The following is a 25,641-nucleotide window of genomic DNA, read 5'->3' as shown; positions in this document are numbered from 1 at the left end:
TCAACGGCGTACGTCGCTGGCTCCGCCACAGCATGATTATGACTGAGGTTAATTAAATAAAAGAGAAGCAAGTAGCAATGAGACTACCACTCACGAACGTCCAACAAGTAGCAACGACTACTCATCAACGTCTCCAAGTAGCTAGGGACGATCGAGTAGCAACTATACGCCAAAATGGCCCAAAGCTAGCTAGCAAAGCCGCCCAAGCTAAAGCTAGTGCACGCTCCAGCCACAGAAAAAGCAAGGCCGCTGCTGCTGAGACTGAGAGCGAGGCGCGGGCCCGGAAAAATCTCCGCGGCCACCTCTCCGCCAATGGGGCGGCGGCGCCCACGTGACATGCCTCCACGTCCCCCTCCTCCCCCACCACCTCCCCTATTTCTATCTCCTCTCTTCTTCTTCTTCTTCCCCCATAGTTTAGATAGATAAGTGAGCAGTGAGCTACCTAGCTAGCTAGCTAACAGTGAGCTGAATCAGCAGCGGCTCCTGTCTCCTGGAGCTTGCTGATCCAGTAGTCCAGTACTACTCTGCCATTAGCTAAGCTAGCTGGAGCTTAATTAGTGGTGATCTCTGTCTCTCTCAAGCTAGGCGCCATGGGAGACTCATCATCCTCAGCTTCGTACATCAGAATGGTATATATACTTATATGCTAGTATGAGTTTCTTCTGGGTTGTGTGTGTTAGCTGGGTGTGCATCAAATGAGAGGTGTTTACAATTAAGCTGCCATTGTTAATTAATTACTGCAGGTTCACCACCTGATAGAGAAGTGCATTTGCTTCAACCTGAACAAGGAGGAGTGCATGGAGGCCCTGGAGAAGCATGCCAACATCAACCCTGTCGTCACTTCCACAGGTATACTTAGTTACTTACCCACTTCTCTTCAAGAACATATATATATCTCCATGTGCAGTGCTACCTATAGACTCTAGCTAGTTTCTCTCCCAAATTATATATATACACACGTATGCGCATTCTCTTCGCAAGCTAGTGGTTGCACCTTATTATATATGCATATATATCATTTCATGTGAGCATATATTTTAATCTTTATATGGCTATATATCTTATGACAGAAGCCGGAGATGTAATTCATTTGCATTATCTAAAAATATATTTTGATCTTTGTGGCGGCAGTATGGAAGGAGCTGGAGAAGGAGAACAAGGAGTTCTTCGAGACCTACAACAAGGACAGGGCGGAGCGCAACATCGAGGCGGAGACGATGCAGCGGATCCAGAAGATGCTCTCCGACGCCGCGGCATCCAAGGGCTCCGACGACGACGACGACGACGAGAGCTAGCTCTAGCTAAGCTATAGCTATAGCTAGAGTTCATGACTAGCTCTTCACATGAGCTCTCTAGCTAGCTAGCTTGCTTGTTTGATTTGGCTCCATCCCATTGAGAGCTCTTTTTCAAACCTCGTATTAATATAAATGTGCCGTAAGCATGCATCATATATAGATTAGCTAGCCAGCTAGCTGCCACAAAATTAAATCATGAACATGTAGTTGTGTGTAGTATGTTATTAGCACAAGAAATCATGTACTAGGTGTCATGTACTGTTTAGTATATATGTGCATCTTATGTATGCAAACATGAATGCATGCGTGGAATATTCAGGATATGGAAGATTGTCTTCATGCACCTTGCGATCTACAGGTGCAGCTGATGCACTGTCGTTGCTAATCCCTTTGTGACACGTGGCATGGTGACGTGTACCTAACCGATCAGACAGACACTCAGGACCCCATGGCTCGCTAGCTAGTTGCCACTCTACCTCTTACACTGTACTCTGTCGTCATGATTGTGGACAAATGGGACGATAATTCTCTCAAAAAAAAAATAGAAAAACATATATAGGGAAACAAATACTCCCTCCGTCCCAAAAAAAAGACAAACACTGGTTTCCGTGTCCAACGTTTGACCGTCCGTCTTATTTAAAAAAATTATGAAAAAATTTAAAAAGACAAGTCACGTATAAAATATTAATCATATTTTATCATCCAACAACAATGAAAATACGAATTATAAAAAAATTTCATATAAAACGGACAGTCAAAGTTGGACACGAAAACCCAGGGTTTGTCTTTTTTAGACGGAGGGAGTAGGTAGCAAAATGTTTAAATTAATTACGATATACGCAGTTATAAATGCAGGAGAGTCTTTTAACCCTCCATGCCGATGTCCCCTCATTTCTCCACGGCATTAAAATAATTAAAAGTTCTTTTAGAAAAAAAATATAACAGCATGCATGTATCATTAATGTGAGATATATAACTCCACAACACATGCAATCTAAATTCGACCTATAGAATTAAGTTTTAGAAAAATAACAAATATGATTGCGAACAATACGAGTGTACTCCATTCCAAAAGTATAAGCATTTATTTATATTTTTTAAAAGATATACAAATACATTTTGGTAAACGTGCAGATGCTTATATTTTGTTTGGAGTAATAATTTATTTTTGTTTTTTTCAACGTGCATATATAGGTTAATTTAAACTTGTTTGTTTGTGGAGTGAAATATCACATATCGATATATATTATTAAATTTTGTGAAAAAATTATAAATATTTAAATAGCATTGCAATAAATGGTAGGACATCCCTAAAAGAGGGGAAAAAACATCTCCCAGCTGCATCCCATTATGCCCCGGTGATGTGTGTTTTATTAGAACTTAGACCATTCTCAACCCAAGACACAAGACATAGTTTTCATAAACTCCACATCATCAAGAAACTAATACTAGACACTACTCTTCCAATGTAAACACCACTATTCCATACTTAAATTTAATGCTACTTATCTCATCATTAAATTTAATGATGTCTTGGATGTTGTATAGAAACCATGTCTCATACAAGACATGGTTTTCTTCTCTTTCCTCATTTATTCACTTGTCATATCATTTTTCATCCTAGGTAGCAGCTTATTTAATACTCCATCTACTTTTGATAGTCATACTTCCAAATCTGAAAAATTTATTTTTGATAGTCATATTTCAATTCAACAACCTATCCTCTTAATGACTTTCTCGGATTTAATGCGTGACTCTTCATTCTTCCACATAAGATTGGCTGCATGGGTATCGAGAAATGTAAATATTAATGAATCGCTTGTTTACGAGGAATAACTGGTACTCCCTCCATCTACTTTTGATATTCATATTTTCAAATCTGAAAATTTTATTTTTGATAGGCATATTTCAATCCAATAACCTGTCCTCTTAATGATTTTTTCGGATTTAATGCATGACTCTCCATTCTTCTACACAAGATTGGTTAAATGGGCATCGAGAAATATAAATATTAATGAATCGCTTGTTTACGAGGAATAACTAGTAGCATATTTAAATGGATGATAAGTATAATTACTTATCCTTGGTCTGTGTACCAAGATGAAATATGACTATCAAAAGTAGATGGAGAGAGTACTCCACATGTTTAAATGGATGATAAGTAGAATTACTTATCATTGGTCTGTGTGTCAAGATAAAATATAACTATCAAAAGTAGATGGAGGGAGTATTATGGACAACATCCTAGTCATTGAGTTGAGAATGACCTTAGAGATGTCATCAAACATCAATTAATTTATTGCTGACACCTGTCTCTTATATAAGGCTGAGTTTGAATAAACTTTTTATTTTGGCTACTCTCTCATTTTCTGTAAGTATGCTAAATGGTACTCTCTCCGTTTCAGAATATAAGGAGTTTTAGAGTTGGACACAGTTATTAAGAAAGTAAGTATAAGTGAATGGTGGAGGGTTGTGATTGGATGAGTAGTGGGGGTAGGTGTAAAAAGTGAATTGTGGAGGGTTATGATTGGTTAAGAAGAGAATGTTGGGGAAGAAGTTGTTATATTTTGGGACAAATCTTGAGGGCTAAAAGTTGTTATATTTTGGGACGGAGGGAGTACGTTTTTTTAGAAAGAAATATGTAGATTATTTTTAGAAATCAAATAAATTTATTTTAAAGTTTATAATACTTCTAGTTAATACTCCTACTTAATTAATCATATGTCCCTTTCTCGTTTCTGGTGAGCTGGCGTCGTCGTTGTCCTGTAGCCGTTTCACGGGAGTACGTACGGGACGCGTGCGCGCGCCACCACGCGGAGGTAAGGCAGGGGAGGGGAGGGGAGGGGAGGGGGAGCCGATCCGGCGTCGAGCGCTGATCCCATGAAGGTGACGCGTCCGTCGCAGGTAGAGGTAGGCCGGGGCCGGACGACGGCCGTTTCGCTCGAGCTACAGTGAGAATGCGAAACCAATAGACGGAGGGCAGCGGGCACTAGCAGTGTAGTCTCCGGGAGAGGGACCCCGGATTCTAGACTAGCTTTCTCCAACACAACGTGTGTCGCACTCGGTCTGGTGACGGCGAGACCACTGAGCTTTTCTGGGAGAGGAGCGCTCAAACCTTTTCTGTGATGAGTAGATTGGCAGACAGCACAGTGCAAGAAATTAACAAAACGAACGCCTCCGTCAACGGTGTGAGTCTCTGGACTGCTTTTCAGGAATTAAAGTGGGATATGGTGCAAACTGCAAAGCATGATTTGCTTTGCACTTGTTATCAAGGCCTGTACATATACTGAAGATCTCGGTCGATCAGGCACCATCAATCACCGCACCTACACTGAAGATCTCATCTCATCAATCATTTGATTCAAACATTGCCAATGTCACCCATCCAGTCATCCCCTACACGCCCACAGGCACAGATATGATTCCCAGCCACACACAAAAAAAAAAGCAATGTGTCGAAGCATGTTGGCTCATCTCACCTCATCGCATCAATCATTTGATTCAAACATTGCCAATGCCACCCATCCAGTCATCCCCTACACGCCCACAGGCACAGATATGATTCCTAGCCACACCAAAAAAAAAAAAAAACAACGCATCTGAAATAAGCAATGTGTCGAAGCATGTTGGCTACTCCCAGATTTGTGAAACAGAGATGGCTTCAATAATTTCAACTTGGGTTCTCTGAAGTTCGGACTGCTATAATGTATCATGGGATCGAGCATGCTCAGGCTGGTGGGTGAACTCGTAGTCGAGATGGACAAAAGCCCGCTCAATCTCGGGCAAGCTCTCCAGCTTCTCTTGCGGAGCCTCGCCGATATCATGCGCTTCCTGCAAGGGCATGTCACATGGCAGAACAATATCCACCTCAACAAAGTAGTGGGAGCCGAATGTATATGCTCGCACTGTGTCGATGTGCCTGACAGCCTTGTGATGGTTCCAGCACAGGTAGGTAAGCTTCTGAAGGTACTCTGGTGAAGCCGATTGGCCAACCAAGGAGTGGACGTTTTCTAGCACCGTCATTGACCATGTTCTGATTGTGTAGATCGCCAGCTGCAAAGAAGGAAAGATAATAAAAACCAGATAATAAAAACCTATTCAAGTTCAAGTTATTGTCGAATGTGAGAAGATTTATCACTAGTGCATCATTCAGTTCCATAGCCAAAATAGTTGTCTTACCCGATTAAATTCGTGACATACTCAAATTCTATAGTGTATCTCACAATTCTAGGAAATGATAGTTCTTTCAGTGAAATTCTAATAAACAAGGAATTATACAGAGCAAGTACTACTTTAGTATACTTACTATAATAGCCCCAACTGGGTCAATACAGCCTTAAACATAATTAGCTAGAACTGCCGCCACAAGCCCAATGATGTGCATAAGCCCAGTGTTGACATCGAAAAAGTGATCATGTGCATAAGCCTTTACAATTTCATTGGTGAATGAACGGCAATATACAACCAGTAGGAGCTTCACCAATGTAACAGAGAGCATGATATCCACAATCCACTTCTGCTCTTTTGTCAAGCGGAAAGTATCCCCCCGGAGCACAAGATAATCAATAGCTACCTGATTAATCTGATCATTATGTTACTGTCCTAATTTTTATTACGGTGTGCTTAACAGTTCGTTAAGTTTAAGTGCAAGATTGTCAACGATAAGAAATGGAGTACTCACACATATTAACTATCATAAGTGTACCAAACAGGCATGTACAAAATTGAAAACGGACAAGTTGGCCTTTTTTTTAGAAAATCTTCCCCCATTAAAGGGACGTGAAAATGACTTTTTTCGAAAGCACATGGAACATGAGGCATTCTGATAATATCTGCTATAAGGTTTAGATTGAATAGAGAAGTGAAAAACCAACTACGCTAATCAATATGAATCAAATAATTGTATTGAAAAAAGCAGTCAAAGAATGGTAAGAAGAGAAAAGAAAAGACTTACATCATAAAACAATGAGCGTGTAGATTCTAGGATAATTTGAAGGCCAAGCGTTGCCATAACAGAAGCAAAAACAAGTATTCCCTGGCAAACGGATTGTGTCAGAGTTCGTTAATAAGAGGAATACTGATCAAGAAACATAACGATTTATACAGTTTATGTCTCTCTTATCTCTTAAACAACGTATAAATGGATACTACAGCAAATCAGAGTTCAACAAAAATGATTGACTTATTCTAGTAATAGAAAAATTCAAGAAATAAAAGCATAGAACATGCAGGGCAAATTATGCCTAATTGGCAGTTATTGGTGTGGAAACTCACCAAAGGTTGCATGCGTCTTTTACCAATTGGGTACCTGTATGGATTTGATGTTTTCTTTGAAAAGGCAGTAAACCACAAGATAAAACCTGATAACAAGTCAAGTAGAGAATCCAAAGTGGAGGCAATTATAGCTAGAGAACCACTCCTTATTGAGGCATAAACTTTTGCAGCAAAAAGAACCATGTTTGCTATATTAGATAACCGGATGGCTAATGCCTCACTTCTGGCAACTTTTTCACATTCTTCCTGCACAGATAGGATCAAATTAAGGTAGAAAACAGTATAGATGCATCTTTCAACATTTTATCTGCAAAATGAAGTTTTTTTTTTCTTTTAATGTTAGGCCCTGTTTAGTTCCCAAAACAAAAATGTTCACGCTGTCACATCGAATGTTTGGACACATGCATGGAGTATTAAATGTAGGAAAAAAAAACAATTACACAGATGGCGTGTAAATTGCGAGACGAAAAGCCTAATTGTGCCATGATTTGACAATATGGTGCTACAGTAAACATTTGCTAATGACGGATTAATTAGTCTTAATAAATTCGTCTCGCAGTTTCCTAGCGGAATCTGTAATTTGTTTTGTTATTAGACTATGTTTAATACTTCAAATGTATGTCCGTATATTCGATGTGACAACCCAACCCAAAAATTTTCCCGAACTAAACAAGGCCTTACTAGAGCAAGAATGTAGACCTTGGACATTCCAGGAAGAAAACCACGATCTGTGAGTGTATCCATTTCATTAAAACCTTCCAACAATTCCGACTGTTGCTTTTTTAAATATTCTGCAACATCATCTCCAGGGCTTTGAACTGTAAATAGAAGTATATAACAAAAGAAGAATACTAAGTTATCTGATTATGATGAGTGCAATGCCACACAATGAGACCAGTGCGAAGTTGGAAATAGACTCAACAGTCAACTTAGTTAAACTTGTTTTGTACATGACCTTTTTATCCTGATAATAATTTTCAAACACCAAAGAAATGACTTCCACCATCTGTATTAAACATTCTTGTCTACATCTGCAGAATGAGAACTTTGGACTTAGAGCTAAAACTTATATCTCTGTTTGAAAACCAGTGTTTTCTTCCATAAAACATACAGACCTGAAATATCCAGATTCCTGAGCACTGAAATATAGAGGAAAGAATCAGTAAATTGGTGCTAGAAATTACCATGTTACATAGCTGTAAGGTAGAAATTGCAAACAACAGAAACCAAAGGCTTGACACATGCAGCTTAAAGACAAAATATCAAAGCATGAAGTAAAAAATAGTCAACTCAACAGTCCATAAACAACCCTTCAGTAAATTTTACCAGCATCAAAAGGGTACAACAATTTCTTAAGAAAACAGGTCTCAGGATGTGTACGCTTTCCGCCTTTCAATATAATATCTTCAGCTTAATAATTAATATCATAATTCAATTAGTAACTCATGGCAGAGTAATAAAATCTATCACCACTATTAAACATAATATTGGTTTCAAATATTATTAACACAATACAATCATAAATACAAATTATCATATAATGTGAACGTACAACGAAACCTATAAATGGATCACCATCGTTACAGAACAGACATGGCACAAAACTGTTGAGTAACAGCAAATTACGGTATCCAATCAACTACTACTAAACAAAAGGGACATCAGTGGATGAAACACACTGATCAGTAATACCAACTATCGCTGCTGCAAGTTCTCCACTCCCCATTCTCCAGTACACGTTCACTATACATCACCTGACCCAATCGCCGTCACTGAAGAGGATAAGACGCTGACATCTGAATTCTCTAACTAAAACAGCTAAAACACAAGTCCAGATCAAAAACAATCCTACAACTAAAACGAATAGCACCCAAACACAAACGATACGAAAGTTCCAGAGAACCACCAATCACGAGAGACAGTTAGAGAGGTAGTACCTAGCACTCCGAGGCGGTCATGGAAGCGGCGCGGCGGCTTCTCCTGGTGCGCCTCCGGGCGGCGGAGGCCGTCGAAGTTGAGCCGCCACGGGCGGTCCCCCGCGCACGTGTCGCCCCCGCCGCAACCGCCGTCTCCCTCCACGGCGTTGGGGAGCAGCTCCTCTCCCTCCCCGCCACCTCTTCCCGTTCCAGCAGCCACCCCCGCCGCGGCAGCCATTGCCTCCCCCTCGTAGAAACCCTAGGGCGGGACGAAGAAACGGACACGCCTCCCGTCTCGGCTCCTCTCGTCTTCCTCCTCCTCCGCCTCCGCCTCCGCCGTCGGCCGTCGCCGCCGCCGCCGCGAGGAGGGAGGGAGAAAAAGGCGCGGTGTTGTTGGTATAGCGGTGGTGACGTGGGGTGCTCTTAGGCGGACACGTTGAGGGCTGAGATTCAAGGCGGGTTATAGATCCTGCAGCCAAGGGGAAACGCGCGGCTTGGAGGCACACGAAAATCAAAGAGAAAATCTATCTACCCTGAAAGTTTACTTAATCCCTTCTGTATCTCTCAATTTTACTCAATCCCTTACATACCTCTGAATTTTAGTTTGCATCTCTTCCATACCCTTTCCGCTAGTTGACCGTTAAATCCTTATGAAAAAGTCAATTTTGCCCTTTGGTATAAAGAAGCATATAAATTAATAGAATATATTGTTTGAGCATAGAAATTTATTATATGAGACTATTATGTTTATGAGACAGTTATGCACCATATTATTTGCGATAAATATACTTTTAGATATGACATAAAAAAATTATTTATTAGTTATTAAAAGATTTTTTTAGTATATGTGTTCTGATAGTAATAAACAAATATGTTGTATCACTATGAAAACACATATGCTACACAAAAGAACTTTTAATAACTAATAAATAAGTATTAACTTTTTATATCATATATAAAAGTAAATTTGTCACAAATAATATGGTGCATTACATACTCATAAATATAATAGTCTCATCCAATAAATTTTTATATTCCAACAATATACTTCATTAATTTATTATGTTTCTTCATAGCAAAGGGTAAAATGGACTTTTTTAAAAGAGTTTAACAGTCAACTAGCAGAAAGGGCATGGAAGGGATCCAAACTAAAATTCAGGGGTATGTAAGAGATTGAGCAAAATTCAGGGTATAGAAGGAATTAGGTGAACTATGTTTTTTTTTTTGCGGGGAAGGGTGAACTATGTTCATAGGTACATAGGGGATTTTCTCAAAATCAAAAGGGTATCTGTGATTTTATACTGTGGAAAAGCGCCCCCAAACACGAACAAAAGTCAGTTTGGCGTGTTCCGTCCCGTAGAAATTTTTAGGATTTTGATTTGAACGGTCGAGTTGTGATTTTGCGAATCTGAATGTAGTGCAGTAGTACTCTACTTTCGGTAGGACGAGAGAGAAATTCTTTCAGTGTATATGCATTTTGGTCAGAAAAAGTGCACATCAACTGAAATAATGCATAGTACGTAGTAGCTGATAGCTCTCGCGAGATGTTTGCACAATTATCACCGATCCGATAGCTTTCATCGTACTATATCTGTCATTGACAAATTGGTACTCTCTCCGTCACTATAAAATATCAGCACGTTTGAAGTATTTTTATGAGATAAGACAGAGAGCTGTATTTTATAACGAAGATATAATTGAAGCATGATTACTATTTATGTTGTGGATAGGCGATTATGATAAATTGAGGGTATTCGAAATATGCATGGCTGGCGAAGCCATCGAAATGTCACATGTTGGATGGAGAAAAAATTAACCAGTGCTACAGCTACTAAAATAGTTCATTGGTCATGTTACGTTACGTATTAAGGAATTGACCAAATTTATTACAATCAGGGCCGGTCCTATGATTTTGAGGGCCCTAGGCGAACTCATCGCGATATGCTCTATAAGCTATAAATAAAATTTTATGATATATATAGACGCTAATTTTACTTGTAAAACGAAAACAAATACATCCATATATTAAAAAAAACATGTCTGGTAATTATCGAGAAATAAAGTCAACCAAAACAACAATATATTTATATGTCGGAACTAATATCATCACCTTAATAAAGAAAAGAACCCCATCATATCCATTGCTTCTCATGAAAATATACTTCTTCAAGCATTTCTTGATGCAAAATCATCAATAACGGTATTAAGATCAATAGTGTCTCAGATTGGGCGACGAGGCAACAACGCACCAACTCCTCTCGTTTCGGCGTTTTTGTTTCCAGGTAGGCCATAGACAGGTACTAGACTACTAATATTAGGTGTTGGTCCCCCTATTATCATAGGCCCCCCACCATCATGGGCCCCCGGCGGTCGCCTCGGCTGCATAGGGCCAGGGCCGGCCCTGATTACAGTAAATTCAACCATACACTCTTGGTCTCAATAAAAAAAACTTCTGGAAATGAACCTGTATGTCCAAAGATCAAAGACTTCGAAGTTTGTTTTTTATAGAGGGAGTATGTGCCGTTTAACGAAAATAACCGAGAAAACCCAAATGTAGTCCTAGACGTCGATCCCGTTCATTTCTACTTTAAATTAAGATTTAAAGCGGGCATGTAAAACGATAAAGCTATTAGCGTATGATTAATTAAGTTTTAATTACTACAAACGTGAAAGATGATATATTTGATATTTTAAAGCAACTTTCATCAAGAATTTTTTTCATGAAACACGTCGTTTAGTAGTTTGAAAAGCGTGCTAACGGAAACCGAGATAAAATCTTAATCTGCATGAGAAAATAACAAGAAAATAGGACATTCTCCCACTGCCAAAAGAGAGTTTCACTCAAATGCCACTCCGCGGATTGTTAAAAAGTCACTCCCAACCGATGCCAAACTATTGTTTTGCTTTTTCCACTTTCGCTGGACTAGCCAAGATTTGGCATGTGTTCTGACCACAACGCCCATGTCTACTTCTTTTGGTACGTCGTTGAGAGAAAGAGTGGAGGACGGAGGAAGCGACTGCATCTCACCTATCGTGTCTCCAGGATCTCGCTGCGGAAGTGGTCGGGGAGGGGTCGTTTGCATCAACCTCCCCGCGTGCCACAAGATGCGGTCAGGGAGGGGACGAGGTGTGCCATCATCTCCCTCTTCCGCCGCAGCGCCGGAATCATGTTTGGGGCACGCGGCCTTCTTCTCTGCCGCCGCCGACTCCTCCGTCTCTACCTGCGCTAGCACCACCTCGAATCTCGCCATCCGATGCTATAGAGCGGGGGGGAGGGGGTTGAGAAGGGAAAGGGGGGAGGCGGTGCCGCCGAGCTCGTGCGTGCACCGGTAAGAGGATGATATTTAAGCCCCACGTGTTAGTGGGTCCCGTAATTTTTTGTGAGACAAAATAGGACCCCACATATTTTTTTTTAAAAAAAATCTAATGTCACGTAAGCGCTATATTAACGCCACGTTGGACGAAGACCAAGTCAACACCGCCACAAAGGGGTCACATTAGCGAAACCGTCCTCCAAAACCGTCGAGGAAGTCAAATTGTACCAGTTTGAATAGTTGGGAGAATGGGGGGTCGAGATATCTGTATTGTGGTTCAGGGGTACTCAGCCACTAACTAAGGGAGTCAAACTGGACTTATTCCACGAACAAACTGCTTTGGTGAATGGGCCATGGGGCTCTTGAACAAATCAAGCCCAGACAAATGTAGACCCAACTCGAGTCCACGAAGAGTCCAAATTTAACTTTCGTCAAATCTGGCGAATCAAATAATCCACCACGAAACACATTAACACACCGATGAATTTTTTTTTTAGAAAAAAAGAGAAAACTACACACAAGTCATGTCGGTGTAATATATCATCAATCCATAACAGATCCATCAATCGATTCGCTACGGATTTGCAAGTGTACAGATGTCCATCGACACGTACATCGACACAAAAAACGGCCTATCAAATCAAGATGATTGAGCCTTTGGTGCCCTGGTCCATCCATCCATCCATAATCCATCATGTGTGCATGTTCCAGATCGAGATCTGGGGGCGCACACTAGTAGCAAACACCAATCATACACACACCCGCATTACAAATACAGTACACAAGTGTACAACAGATTGCTAATCAAAACCCTGAAAACGACATGGAAAAATAAACGCAATAACACAGGTGGTATCATGCAATGATGCAAGTACCGGTTGTACGTACGTGCTTGTGTACGTACAATCGGATCTCTCGCGTTGATGATTGTAAATCTGGTACGCTCTGTTCCGAAATATAATAATTTTATCACTTAACATTTATTCTAAAATATAATAATTTCTTCACAAACATTCATTTTTCAACCAATCACAACCATTCACCATTTATTTTTTCCACTTACCTTTCCTTTCCAACCAATTATAATCTATTCCTATTTAATTCTACGTATTTTTTAATAACCGTGTTCAACTTAAAAACTCTCTGTATTCTAGCACGGAGGAAGTAAGTAATTTGAGAACATGTGTTGCGTGATTGCGCATGTGGCTCGGTTGGATTGGTTGGCAGGCGGGCGGGGCCAATATTCCGGCCCGGGGAAAGAAACAAAACGGGGGTGAAGACGCGAAGATGATCGGCATGCATATGCTCGTGTTCCGCGAGCGAATCTCAGAGCAACCGGCATCTTTGTCATTTCGGTTTCAGGCTTTCTCAGCTCGGTGTCGTCTGGGACATGGCCACATGCATGCATAACTGTCTGGTTATGGAGTGTCATAGAACATCAAATCTTAAACCTGTACACATATGAACATGTTCTTAGGATTGATTTTTTACAATCCTGAATTACTTCCTAGGAAAAAAATCGTAACCTGAGTTTATCTTGAGTATTCTGGCCTTGCTTAGTTAGGGAAAACTTTTAGATTTGGTTGTCACATCGAATATTCGGACACACATTTGAAGTATTAAACGTAGTCTAATAACAAAACAAATTACAGATTCCGCTAGGAAACTGCGAGACGAATTTATTAAGCCTAATTAATTCGTTATTAGCAAATGTTTACTGTAGCACCACATTATCAAATCATGGTTCAATTAGACTTAAAAGATTCGTCTCGCATATTTAAACATAAATTATGTAATTAGTTTTTTTACATTTAATACATCATACATGTGTCCAAACATTTGATATGATAGGTGATAATTTTTTATTTTGGGAACTAAACGAGGCCTCTGTCGAATAAAACGAAAGCTAGGTGTGCTTTTGCTATTGGTTTTTACAGCGTCCCAGAAGATGCCCACCGTGTCGACACGTCGCATCGCACGCTGGAGCGATCAGTTGAGATGCGTTTTGCTGCCTGCGAATAGTGACAACCAGCTACGCATACGCGCAGAGTATGAGATTCTGTACGCTATTGCGGTATTGCCATTAAGTGACTAAGGCTCCGTCTAAATATAAAGATCAGATACGGACATGTAAAATAAGAGAGTCGTTAGTGTATGATGAATTAAGTTTTAGTCAGTTTAAATTGAAAAAAAATGAATGTGTCTAGTATGTTAAATAACTTCTACATAATTGGTATGAAATGTATCATTTAGTAATTAAAATGTATACTAACGAAAGTCAAGATAAATTCTACTACTTCATATCTTAATTATAAAAGAACAGGTTCTAAAATAATTATTTTAAATGAACACGCGTGCTTGCAGTTCCTGCGATTGCGTAATCATCCTAAGATCTCCAGAAACATGTAGAGTTCACACATTTTAGTGATTCATTCAGTCATCGTGTGGAAAAAGGAAGCATAATATTACATCTCCCATCTTACATGTCCTCACCAAAAGAGAGAAAAGAAGAAGAAGAAGAAGAAGAGAGAACAAGCGAGACATCGGTTGACGCGACGCGTGCCGCGCTTAACCACGAAAATTAACCGGCCATACACATGACGATTTAGCCGCAAGTACTAAGCACGGCGCCCCTGTGTGTGTGATCGATGCTGCATCAGGCGCCGATCTTGTAGCTGCCCATGTCCTCCTTGATCATCTCCAGCTCCCTGGACGACGCCACGGCCACCGACATCGCCCTCCGGTGGCGCGCCGCCGGCGATGGGCGAGCCTGCTGCTGCCCGCCGGCCGCGTCCGCCGTCGCGGCGGCGCCCTTCCGGCCGTCCTCGCCGGCGCCGCCGGCGCCGGCCGGCACGTCGTCGAGGTCGGCGAAGTTATCCGGGAGCACGAACACGCTCTGCGACGCCCTCCGCTGGTGACGGCCGGGACGCTGCGACGACATGGCTTGCTGCGGTGATCGCGATTTAACGATTGTGTCTGCAGCTGCAAGAGGTTGGAGAAGAAGGGGGTGGTGCCGCCGGGGGTAATGTGAGGAGAGAAGGGAAGCGAGTGGTGGTATATATAAAGACGAGACCGGCTGCCCAGCGACATCTTGGGTTGGAGGGACCGCAGGTTAAAAGTGCTTATGTATTTCTCACCTTGTGGTCATACACTTGCGCATCTCAGTTGTAGCCTTGCAGGTGTGGGTGAATTCAACGACTTTTGGAGTTGGATATATTAATCGAACTCTAGTAAAAACCTATTACGAAAATTATTACTCCCTCCGTTTCAAAATATTTGACACCTTAACTAAGCACATGTTTGACCGTTCGTCTTATTAAAAAAAATTGTGAAATATGTAAAAATATATGTATACATGAAAGTATATTTAACAATGAATCAAATAACATGAAAAGAATAAATAATTACTTAAATTTTTTGAATAAGACGAATGGTTAAACACGTACTAAAAAGTCAATGTTGTCAAATATTTTAAAACGGAGGGAGTAGTTATTATGACAAATTGAGCATAAGTTTAGCTGGTTAGGTTATTCACGGTAGAATCCGTTCACCAAATTAAGTTAAAAACTTGGCATGTGTACTCGTATTTACGATTAATTATACTTTTAATGTAAGCGATATAGTTATGTCGACAACGAACGAGCTAATTATGATGACTTCAGCATCAAAATATGTTAATCAGACGCTCGGAGTTGCTCTTAGAATAGGGTGTACATGTGCTCGTTTTATAAGAATAAGTGTACATGTGATTTATAAGTGTCTACATTGTACTTTGTTTTGAATAAAAAAGAAATAATTAATTGTGGTTTGTTAAAATGAAAAAAAAATAGCGTGAATCCTAATTAACTAGTAGAATTGAAAAACATAGTCGTCCCTATGGAAGAATGAAGTGCTTATGCTTTTAAAGTTATAGCGTTGTGATTATTAACATGTTTTCCACCTTATTATTAAAAAATTTTATACAAATATAACATACATTACTTTTAGTGATAAAATATATCGCAATAAAAGAAATAATGATTAGTATATTTTTTTATAAGAAGCAATTAAATGCATGTTCGAAACTTAACAATGTTATCTATTGCTACCTTCGTTCTCCTTCCGTTCCCCGCCATAATGTTCGCTTCTTCTCATGTATACGTACATAACCATTCTGATTTATCCTTAATTATTCATCCCCCAATCAATCTCTAATTGGTCTGATCTATCGAAAAAGCATAACTTTCCACCCAAATTTTGATTACATATGAGCTTGGTTCGTCGCAAAGCACGAATGTACATTAGAAATACTACTGAGTATATCCTTTAAAGAAAAAGACTGAGTATACTACTCTAACAAGAAAAAATTGTGATTTTGCTATAAATCTGTTGACAAATTCCTTCCTTAGAATTTGTCGATTTTTGAACTGCTTGATGAATCTCGGGATTCGTACTTTTGCATCGACGCTTTGATTTGTTTCTTGTGACGGCCGCTGGCCACACGCACGGCTCATGCACTCGTAGATGACAGATGAAGGGCAGAGATAAAGTGGCAGGGCACATCCGAACATGTATGCATGAATGATGGCCTCCGCACGCATCGTACAAACATACATTGCGAGTTCATAATCCCTCTTTCACGTGAGCAGTGCCAAACATAAGTTTTCTAAAGGTAGAATCTCACTTACATGTAAGTTATATTATAGTTACAGTTTAATTACATGTAAATTACAGTGTAATTATTATAATTACAGTGTAGTTATACTATAATTACAATATAATTATACTATAGTTACAGTGTAGTTACATGTAAGTTATAGTGTAATTATTCTATAGCTATAGAGTAATTATAGTATAATTATATTATATTTACATTTGATAATTTTTTAAGAGAAAATTTATCGATAAATATATAGGTAGTCCTAAAAATTATTACGGAGAACTGTCAAAATTAGGGGGGGGGCGGGGGGGGGGGGGGGAATATCTAGTGAGCTGTACCGCTGCTACTTTCAGTTTTGTGGATAAGAGATCATGGCCGGTGCACCGGTCCACCACCAGTGCATGCATGCACGCACTGACAGCACTGTAGAGTGGAGACGATGCATGTCACCCTGCCACAACATTTAATAAGAGGACCCCGTCGCCGTGCATTGCATGCAGCTGATAATGCGAGGTCCATCCTTATCCCTCTCAAGTCTCAAAATGCCGTCTGATTGCTCGTTCGTCGCGAACCGATCGAACAAAATTTTGGCGTGGACTGCTGCTGCTGTTGCTGCTACGACTCTTCTGTTCTGTCGATTTCAATTTCTAATAACCAACCATGCAACGTTGCAGCAGTATGTCGATCTGAACCTCTGGAGTTGTGAGCCTGGAGAGGGCTTTTAGATTGATGATTTCGGTAGACAACAACATGAACTTGCTTTTCGGGCCGTTGGTAGCGTCAATAATTTAGCATGTTCCGGAAGAATCTTGCCGGGAACACGCACGCACGACGGCGCTCGCGGTCGCGGACGCGCGCGCACATGTACTTGCAATTGCATGCGCTGCAGCACAGCATTGTGCGTGCGTGTCCGGATCGCGCTGGACGCGCGCACGCTTCCACCGAAAGCTCGATGGATAATAACCGACGAGCGATCGATCGAGGAGAAAGGGATCGAGGAGCAGACTGCAGGGGGGAACCGACCCACGTTGAGGCACATGGGCGCCGCCGCGCGGCACACGGCGATACGCGGCACCGCGCGCGCGCACACATGGGTGGGTGTTGGTGTCGCGGCTTTCGCTGGCCGTTGGTACGTACTACGATGAATCGAACGCATTTTTGGGTTTTTTTTTTCTGGCGCCGCTGCGCTCGTGTGGTCCGGTCGCGTACGCGCGCGCCACCTCCGCGACGCGGGCGGGCGGACGGAGAAGTGGCGAGCCAGCGGTGTCGCGGTGGAGAGCGCTTTTTTTTTTTTTTCCTGTTGCGGGTGTGTGGGTGCCGCACTGCCGCGGAGTAGAAAATAGACATTTAGCCATATTCAAAACAGAGTTTCGCTAGAATGCCATCTCGAAAAAGGGTTTAGCTAAAATGCCAATATGAAGCACGTGCTCACTGCCACTTTGTCATTTTGGCCCTTTTGTGTATTTTCGAAATCATTTTCGCTTCTTCAAGAGGTAATGAGACGAAAATGCCCTTCCATCCATCATCCTTCCCCTTCCGAAGCTGCCGTCGACAAGGGCGGGATGGCCAACAACGCCGCCGGATGAGCCCACTGCCGCTGCTGACGAGGGCATTTGGGTGCGCGGGTGCGCGGAGCAACGGAACCACCGGCGGCTGCCCCTGCCTGCCGCCGTCGGACGACATTGACGAGGCGGAGGCGGAGGTGAGGTCGTCGAGGAGGCCTCACGGCGGCGGCGGCTTGCGCTCCATCTCGCCAGGAACTGCTGCTACCTCTCCACCGCGTCCCTCTCCGCCTTCGTCGCCGGCGAGGCTCGCCAGCAGCTGCTGCTGCCTCTTCACCACGTCCCCCTTCGCCTCCGTCACCGGTGAACCCTCCGTCACCGGCGAGGCCCGCCAGCAACTGCTGTTGTCTCTCCACCGCGTCCCCCTTCGCCTCCGTCACCGGCGAGGTCATGGGGCCACCTCGAAACCCTAGCCGTCGTCGTCGACCGCGGTGAGGTAGTCGGCGGAGGTGGCGAGGTTGAGGGAGGGGATGATGTCGAAGGACTCGCTGGCCACCTCGCCGTCTAGGAGGAAGACGGTGAGGTGCTCGTGGTGGACATGGAGATTGGCTGGCGAGGACGAGCTCCTCTTTCTCAACGGCGGCGACGGAGGACATGAAGGGCAATTTTGTCTCATCACCCGGTGGAGGAGCGAAAATGATTTCGAAAATGCGCAAAAGGTCCAAACTGGCAAAGTGGCGGTGAGCACGCGCTTCATATTGGCATTTTAGCGAAACGTGTTTTCGGGATGGCATTTTAGCGAAACCCTGTTTTGGACGTGGCTAAATGTCCATTTTCTCGCCGCAGAGAGGTGTTTGAAATGGTGAAGATGGAGATAGAGTTAATGGGTATTGGGCATGTAAAAAGAGAAAGGGAATTAACGTATGATTAATTATTTTTTTAGTTATTACATATTCAAAAAAATAACTTATATGTTATTTTATAGCTAATTTTACAGATAAAATTTTTATACGAAACACATCATTTAGATGTTTAAAAAACGTGCTAACAGATTTCAAAGAAAAATCAGTATTGTCGTTCCTCGAGGATTGAGATTAGTTCCAGCCATAACTATGACTGCACTTAGGACTGTATATATATATTCAGCCCTTCATTTTGATATTTTGATGATCAACAATTCAGATTCACAGCTACGTGATCAAACAGCAGAATCAAAAAAAAAAAAAACTTTTATATAGTACTTTTGCTACAGCACTCTGGATAGTCTGTACCGTTTAATTCAGCTCAAACGGTAGAGGCTACAACTGCATAAGTAATTGTTGTCAGTATTAGAATTGCAAATTTATCCAAAACCAAAAAGGGATACTGTGAAACTACAGTTGATACATTTATATAGTACGTACGAAACTACATATGCACTAAAACTTCATATCGGTAGGAAAAGATTCCCTTATGAGCACTAAAATTTTATACTTTAATTAGAGCAAGTTTAATAGTGTAGTAAGCTTTCTTCAGTCCCAGTTCAAAAGTTCAGCGACTCTCTTTGATCTTTAGTCTCGATTAGTAACAAGATCATTTTAAAGTCTCGGTTTAATAGCTGTCAGGCCTCCGAACAAACTGGACTAAAGATTATATCTTTAATCCCGATTGGTATTAATAAGCGGGACTAAATATCTCTCTCCCACGCATCTCTCGCTCTCTCTCTCTCTCTCTCTTCCTTATCTCCTCGGCATCGTCGCATGCCCGCACGCCTCTCCACTCCTTCCCATCCTCCTCCACTCCTTCTTCTCCTCCTCGACCGGCAGGCGGCAGCGGCGCCCGGTGCGGCAGCGGTAGGCTACAGGATTGATGATCTAATAAATCTAGGTATTTGATCCTCTAGAGATGGAGAATGAAGCTGATAATTGATGATCTAATTAATCTAGGTATTTGTGGATGATTTTGTGATGTAAATTTGTGGATGATTTTGTTGTTGAAATTGTGGATGATTCTATGATGTTTTTGTGAATGTGGGTGATTTTGTTGTTGAGTTTGGTTGGAAATCAATATGCATGCAGCAAAAAAAATAATAATAAAAAGAAAAAAAAAAACTTTAGTCCTGGATTATTTCAACCGGGACTAAAGATGAGCATCTTTAGTTCCGAATTGGGCATCTCGGTTTGCAACCCGGGACTAAAGGGGTTGCAAACTGGGATTAAAGATGAGTTTCTTTTAGTAGTGATAGTTGTATCATTCACTCATCCACCTGCTCTATTTGCTGCATGCAAGTGAAAGTTAATCATGCTTATTGGAGCGTGTGAGGAGGTAGCGGTAATTTAGAGTAAGGATAATTGTAGAGCTCACTTTCTACTATTAGCTTATCTTAAAGCTAACATGTATAATCGTAGAGCTCACTTCCTACTTCAATTTTTTTCTTCTCATCTCTCTTTCTCTCACTTATACATTTAATATATTTGTCTTGGAGCTAGATCTTGCATGAAAGCCAACTGTCTTCTACCTCTCTCCTCCACATAAGGTTATAGTAGGCTTATAGTTCCCTGCTCTTAGTTGCTCACTTGCTCTCTCTTTCTCCTATTATCTCTTTTAGGTCACTAGTAAAGCTAAGGAGGCGCTCCTATCGCCGGCAGACGTACTTCTATTATACTTGCTCTTATACACAACGACGCATATAATAGAGTAACCCTTCTTAGGGCTCCTTGGGATGTGATTTTTAGCTGTGGTAATTTTCTCATTTTTCGTTAGAACATTCTTAAATGGTTAAATGGTGTGTTCCATGTAAAACTTTGTATTGTTCCCTCCACGGTTACATAAAGAAAGTGGTCCGAACATACAGGTTCCATCGATGGTTCCATTATTTGTGCCATTCACCAAGAAAAATATAAATCATATTAGTTACTGTGACACTACATATTCCCAAGCTCCCTTGTCGAAATTGTTGGATGCCGATGGTTTCCTACAAATATTTTACATGTTTCTAATATGATTGTCTAATATTTCGTATACTTGGGTAGGTTTCTCAAATACATTTTTAAATCTTAAACTATTAAATGTGTACATGCTACTCATTCCATACAGACCGTTCTCTAAGCTAAAATTTGAATTATCCAATAAATGAATTGGAAAGAAAAAAAAAACTTCCTTTAAGGTTGAGGTCCCTAGCTCCATAAAAGTTGTACTATAGAATCATAGTCATGATCATAATACCAATTCGGGTAAGAGGAGTTAACAAGAAATGTAATATTAAACTAGATAACTTGTTAGATAGTGAACGTGGCGTAGAGCTTTGTTCGATTTGAACATGGTTTCTTTTACTTTCAAAACTTGGTGCTAGATTTTTTTTTAAAAAAATGTTAGGCTTGAATTTGAGAAAAAAAACTAAAACAAGACATTTGGTGACAGATGTAACATAATTCAAATATTTTAAAAATGCAATTTTGGTAGAAACAATAGATGAAAATTCAAATTTTTATTAACAAAATTGTTAAAAACTGAATGGTCAACATTTTCTTGAGTTTATTGGGTTTTATAAGTATGACAATTGGGCACACATATTTCCTTTTTCATTTACTATTAAGTCTAATAAAAAACAAAATAAAAGATATACTTCTATAAATCAAATAATTTTAGCATCGTGTATATTTTCCATGAAAAGAAAACGTGGAGGTCAGTCTAATTCTAAAGAAAATGTGGAGTTGAGAGTGTGTTTAGTTCATGCCGAAATTGAAAGTTTGGTTGAAAATGAAACGATGTGACGGAAAAATTGGAAGTTTGTATGTAAGAAAGTCCCATCAAAACTTTCCTACACACAAACCCATCAAAACTTTACTACACATACAAACTTTCAACTTTTCCGTCACATCTTTCAAATTTTAACCAAACTTTCAATTTCGACGTGAAACACAACCCTAGACAAGGGCTCAGTTTCTTAGAAATGATCAAACTGCAGAAACCGGAAGTGAACCAAAAGAAAGCCGTCCAAAGCCTCGAAGTCGAAGGTTGTTGTATGATCCCACGATCCACTACCCTCTCTCCTCCTGCTCTGATTGGCTGCACCCAGCTCCCACGGATCGCCCAACCCCATCCAACGGCTCACATCCATCGACCCCGTGACGTGGACGGCCCAGATCGCAGCACCGCCCCCATCCCCCACCCTCCCCCCGTGACCACACACAACGAAAACACAAACGCACACGCACTCCTCCCCAAAAAGGAAAAAAAATAGGAAGAAAAAAAAATCGAACAAAACAGAAGAGGGAGAAAGCTTGGGGAGGAGGAGCTCGTCGCGATCGATGGAGGTGGGAGCGAAGGTGCCCAAGAAGGCCGGCGCCGGCGGCCGCCGCGGCGGCGGCGGGCCGAAGAAGAAGCCGGTGTCCCGCTCCGTCAAGGCCGGGCTCCAGTTCCCCGTCGGCCGTATCGGCCGCTACCTCAAGCAAGGCCGCTACTCCCAGCGCATCGGCACCGGCGCCCCCGTCTACCTCGCCGCCGTCCTCGAGTACCTCGCCGCCGAGGTTTGGCCGCGCCCGCGCATGCGCACAGCCCCGTACCCTCGCCGCGGTAGCCGGCCTGATTTGGATTTTTTTTTAGGTGCTCGAGCTTGCGGGGAACGCGGCGCGGGACAACAAGAAGAACCGGATCATCCCGCGGCACGTGCTGCTGGCGATCCGCAACGACGAGGAGCTCGGGAAGCTGCTGGCCGGCGTCACCATCGCGCACGGCGGGGTGCTGCCCAACATCAACCCGGTGCTGCTCCCCAAGAAGACCGGCTCCGCCGCGGCCAAGGAGGCCAAGGAGGGTAAGACCCCCAAGTCGCCCAAGAAGGCCACCACCAAGTCGCCAAAGAAGGCGGCGGCCGCTTAGGGCACACGCAATGCCGGCTTGGTGGTGGTGTCCCCCGCTTCCCTCTCCCTCTTGTCTGAACTGAAACGCTCCTAGCTGTTGTCAATCGTCATCATCATCGTCTTCGTTGCATGCTATATCATTTGTCGTGAATCGGTTCGGTTGTTTGTACGTAATTTGTGGTGTTTTCTGAATAGATGGACAGTCAAGCCAATCAGTTTGTACCCGTGTAGGTTAACACCGGTGTAGGGTCGAGGAGTGTGGTCTGGGCAGAGGGATGGGGGAACTGTGAATTGTTAGATGCTGCCTGTAATAATATTGTTAAGATTTGGATAATTTCGAACAATTGATCTGTGTTTGGTAGTGGATGCACATATATGCCTGCTGGTGGGTTATTTGGTTCTTCGTTTGTGTTTGGGTAATTATTGAAAATAGCATTGCCATTTGGGGTGCTTGGGTGGTTGGGGAAATGCTGTTTCTCATGTTATGTAGTGGCACTTTTTAGCTTGATATCATGTAATGTGATTGCTTTACATACATTATGAGATTGTATTCATGAATTGCATCCCAACATTGTGGAGTTTGCTGGAATATGGAAAGGTATGTATGTCGTAAGCGGAAATTGTGACATCAACGTAAGAATGTAATTAGATAAGCAGCTTGCAGCAGGTGCAACAGAGGGAATTGTGGTTATAGGAACATATGCAATGCCATGCCTCCTTGCTTGCAATAGGACTGATTTATATGCTGTGGTAGTGCGATGTTCACTAGTAGTTAATGTTTACAGTTGGTGCTTTTTGTTAATGTCTTCCTAATTTGTGTACTTGCAAATGAGTTTAGTTATGATAATGTTATAACACATTTTTGTTTACTTGCATAAGTATTTAGTTAGTTATCATAAATTTATCACCTATTTGTTGTCTACTTGCATAAGTGTTTAGTTAGTTGTGATAATACTATTACTTATTTGCTGATACTTGCATAAGTGTCAAGTTGCGATAATGCCATTTTACTGTCTTATGATTTATTGTAGTTTAAAATGGACAGGAGCTTAAATGTGGTGACGTTAAGTCTGGTGATTGTTGATTCGGTTGCATCTTGTTCTGTTTGTTGATTGATCATTGTAATGTTTGTGATTGGCCAACTTGCACCTAGCTAATATGCGCTATTATCTGTTGTGTCCGAAATGTGAATGTTAGTGCTAGTAGCTACTTGTTAAGTAGGTAGGATATGAAATTCTAAATTTACCTGAATTTGGTCACATGGTATGTGAATTGTTGTGCTTTAAAGATGAAAAGTCAGTAGGTATAACTTCTGATGATATTTGTATTTGATTTTTCTAAAGTAGTTTGGTAAAAACAGAGGCATGTTTGTATATATTGACGTTCAATTCTTTTGCGCATTCGAGAAAAAAAATGTTCGTATGCTCCAATTTGTTGCTTGACAGTTATGCACTTATGTTGTACTTTTGCATTCGATTTGTTCGATGGGGTTGGAACCTTGGAGTTGTTTGGAATTCTGGAACAGTCACTTGGAAATCCGTTTTTAATTTTCAAATACATTTGGTAGGAAAAAAAAGAGTAAGATAACGAGCTGATTTGCTTGACCTTGTTTATATGAATGCTCGTGTAGTTATTAAACGAGGGCACTGTATTTAGTGTTCTCATAATAATACATCTCTGATTTTGATATTACTCGTGATAATTTGTAATTTGCACCTGATCATTTGTTTACAAGGGGTATAATCCCATGTTATTATTTATCCTCTCTTTTTTTTTTTGATTCGGAAGTTCATGAGTGGTATTTCAATGCTTCTAGCAATCCCTCTTAATTGATGGAGTATGTGCGTGTTTTTGTACAATTTTTACTTCTGTCACTGAGAAATTGGCTCAATTGTGATCCTGGAATGTTTCTTGTGTTGAGCTCGTAATGTTCATGGGGGCTGAGCTCGTAATGTTGTGTCCGACCTGCCGCCTGAGCATGACCACGATCGCCGAGCACGCCGACCTGCCCGTCGTGGGGATCGCCCTCCGCCCGGTGACGAGTCTGTTCCACTGCTGCTACTTTACTCACGAGGGTCCAGCTCCAGGCGCCGAGTCCTTTTCCTCCTTGGCACGGCCTCGCCGGCGGCTGGATGCTGGGCTTCAGCGGTGACCTGTTGTCGGCGACTCTATCGAACACGTTCACCGGCGGCTCGGTCGATCTGCTCTCCAGCTGCTATGGCCACGCCTCGCACAACGCACGGCGCTGCGCTGGGTTTTTTATTTCCTGTTGTGCTTGCCTTCAGGCTGAATTTTCACTCCAAATTATCGATGGCTCCACGCTTCCACCTGGGCCATCTTTTTTAGTCGTAGAGTATAAGTGGGCTGCAAATGATGGGTCCAACAGGATCGCTACCAGTCGAAGCGTTTCGGATACATGTTTGGATCAATTTTGCTATATATTTTCGACAAATTCTCTCTTAAAAACTTGCATGTAATTACGATTGCACTGTAATTATATCTGTTAAACTTTCTTTAAAGGGGCAATTGCAAATTTATAACTATCACTAGAAAATTGCAAAAATGCCACTGAAACTGTTATTCGAGTGGTATCTTTGTAAAATTGAAAAAAAACAGTGACAAATTTGTAAATGTCCCTTTCTTTAAAAAGAATTTGTTGACAAATGTATAGGTAATCCCCTAGTCTTGGCTGCTAGTATAATTTTGTTTGATTTAAGTGTAGTTTGACCAACACGGTTGGTGTGATTATTTTAGGATGCACTTCTATCACTAAGGTGAAGTTAGAATGAAAATTACCCTGTATCTTATACATATATATTAGTACACACTTAATATTCTAGTTATACGGGTTAATGAAGAACAT

At 41.5% G+C, this 25,641-nt stretch overlaps 4 protein-coding genes across 5 annotated transcripts; 2 read left to right on the top strand and 2 right to left on the bottom strand.

Moving 5' to 3' along the window:
- The first annotated feature begins 412 nt into the window (after positions 1 to 412).
- LOC127773153 (uncharacterized) lies at positions 413 to 1,618 on the top strand. Its single transcript, XM_052299181.1, has 3 exons — positions 413 to 629; positions 744 to 849; positions 1,132 to 1,618. Exons 1-3 carry the CDS (start codon positions 591 to 593, stop codon positions 1,293 to 1,295), a joined length of 309 nt encoding a protein of 102 aa, XP_052155141.1. The 5' UTR covers positions 413 to 590; the 3' UTR covers positions 1,296 to 1,618.
- Positions 1,619 to 4,512: 2,894 nt separating this feature from the next.
- LOC127772684 (metal tolerance protein 6) lies at positions 4,513 to 8,939 on the bottom strand. Of its 2 annotated transcripts, none has more exons than XM_052298636.1 (5): positions 8,507 to 8,939; positions 7,251 to 7,387; positions 6,570 to 6,815; positions 6,250 to 6,330; positions 4,513 to 5,348 (listed from the first exon to the last, which is right to left on the bottom strand). In XM_052298636.1, the coding sequence occupies exons 1-5, from the start codon at positions 8,721 to 8,723 to the stop codon at positions 4,995 to 4,997; spliced, it is 1,035 nt and encodes a 344-aa protein (XP_052154596.1). In that variant the 5' UTR covers positions 8,724 to 8,939; the 3' UTR covers positions 4,513 to 4,994. The 2 variants fall into 2 exon arrangements, with proteins under 2 accessions (XP_052154596.1, XP_052154598.1); XM_052298638.1 differs by having other exon boundaries at positions 4,517 to 5,348; positions 7,269 to 7,387; positions 8,507 to 8,934.
- Positions 8,940 to 14,205: 5,266 nt separating this feature from the next.
- On the bottom strand, positions 14,206 to 14,840 carry LOC127774414 (uncharacterized). The gene has a single exon (XM_052300657.1). The coding sequence runs from the start codon at positions 14,738 to 14,740 to the stop codon at positions 14,456 to 14,458; it is 285 nt and encodes a 94-aa protein (XP_052156617.1). The 5' UTR covers positions 14,741 to 14,840; the 3' UTR covers positions 14,206 to 14,455.
- A 7,290-nt stretch (positions 14,841 to 22,130) lies between these two features.
- LOC127773551 (probable histone H2A.4) lies at positions 22,131 to 23,178 on the top strand. Its single transcript, XM_052299652.1, has 2 exons — positions 22,131 to 22,448; positions 22,525 to 23,178. Exons 1-2 carry the CDS (start codon positions 22,230 to 22,232, stop codon positions 22,795 to 22,797), a joined length of 492 nt encoding a protein of 163 aa, XP_052155612.1. The 5' UTR covers positions 22,131 to 22,229; the 3' UTR covers positions 22,798 to 23,178.
- Positions 23,179 to 25,641: the final 2,463 nt, after the last annotated feature.

This window comes from Oryza glaberrima, chromosome 5, assembly GCF_000147395.1.
Source record: "Oryza glaberrima chromosome 5, OglaRS2, whole genome shotgun sequence".
Classification (NCBI taxonomy): Eukaryota; Viridiplantae; Streptophyta; class Magnoliopsida; order Poales; family Poaceae; genus Oryza; species Oryza glaberrima.
This window is presented reverse-complemented; position numbering and strand designations above follow the sequence as displayed.

Excerpts from the sequence above, each read along its gene's own strand:
- LOC127773153 (XM_052299181.1), top strand. The coding sequence starts at position 591 with ATGGGAGACTCATCATCCTCAGCTTCGTACATCAGAATG. Across the intron at positions 630-743 it reads CAGCTTCGTACATCAGAATG|GTTCACCACCTGATAGAGAA; the intron begins GTATATATACTT and ends TAATTACTGCAG. Across the intron at positions 850-1,131 it reads CCCTGTCGTCACTTCCACAG|TATGGAAGGAGCTGGAGAAG; the intron begins GTATACTTAGTT and ends TTGTGGCGGCAG.
- LOC127774414 (XM_052300657.1), bottom strand. The coding sequence starts at position 14,740 with ATGTCGTCGCAGCGTCCCGGCCGTCACCAGCGGAGGGCGTCGCAGAGC.
- LOC127773551 (XM_052299652.1), top strand. The coding sequence starts at position 22,230 with ATGGAGGTGGGAGCGAAGGTGCCCAAGAAGGCCGGCGCCGGCGGCCGC. Across the intron at positions 22,449-22,524 it reads TCGAGTACCTCGCCGCCGAG|GTGCTCGAGCTTGCGGGGAA; the intron begins GTTTGGCCGCGC and ends ATTTTTTTTTAG.
- LOC127772684 (XM_052298636.1), bottom strand. The coding sequence starts at position 8,723 with ATGGCTGCCGCGGCGGGGGTGGCTGCTGGAACGGGAAGAGGTGGCGGG. Across the intron at positions 6,816-7,250 it reads AGGTCTACATTCTTGCTCTA|GAAGAATGTGAAAAAGTTGC; the intron begins GTAAGGCCTTGT and ends CTATCTGTGCAG. Across the intron at positions 6,331-6,569 it reads AAAGACGCATGCAACCTTTG|GGAATACTTGTTTTTGCTTC; the intron begins GTGAGTTTCCAC and ends TCCGTTTGCCAG.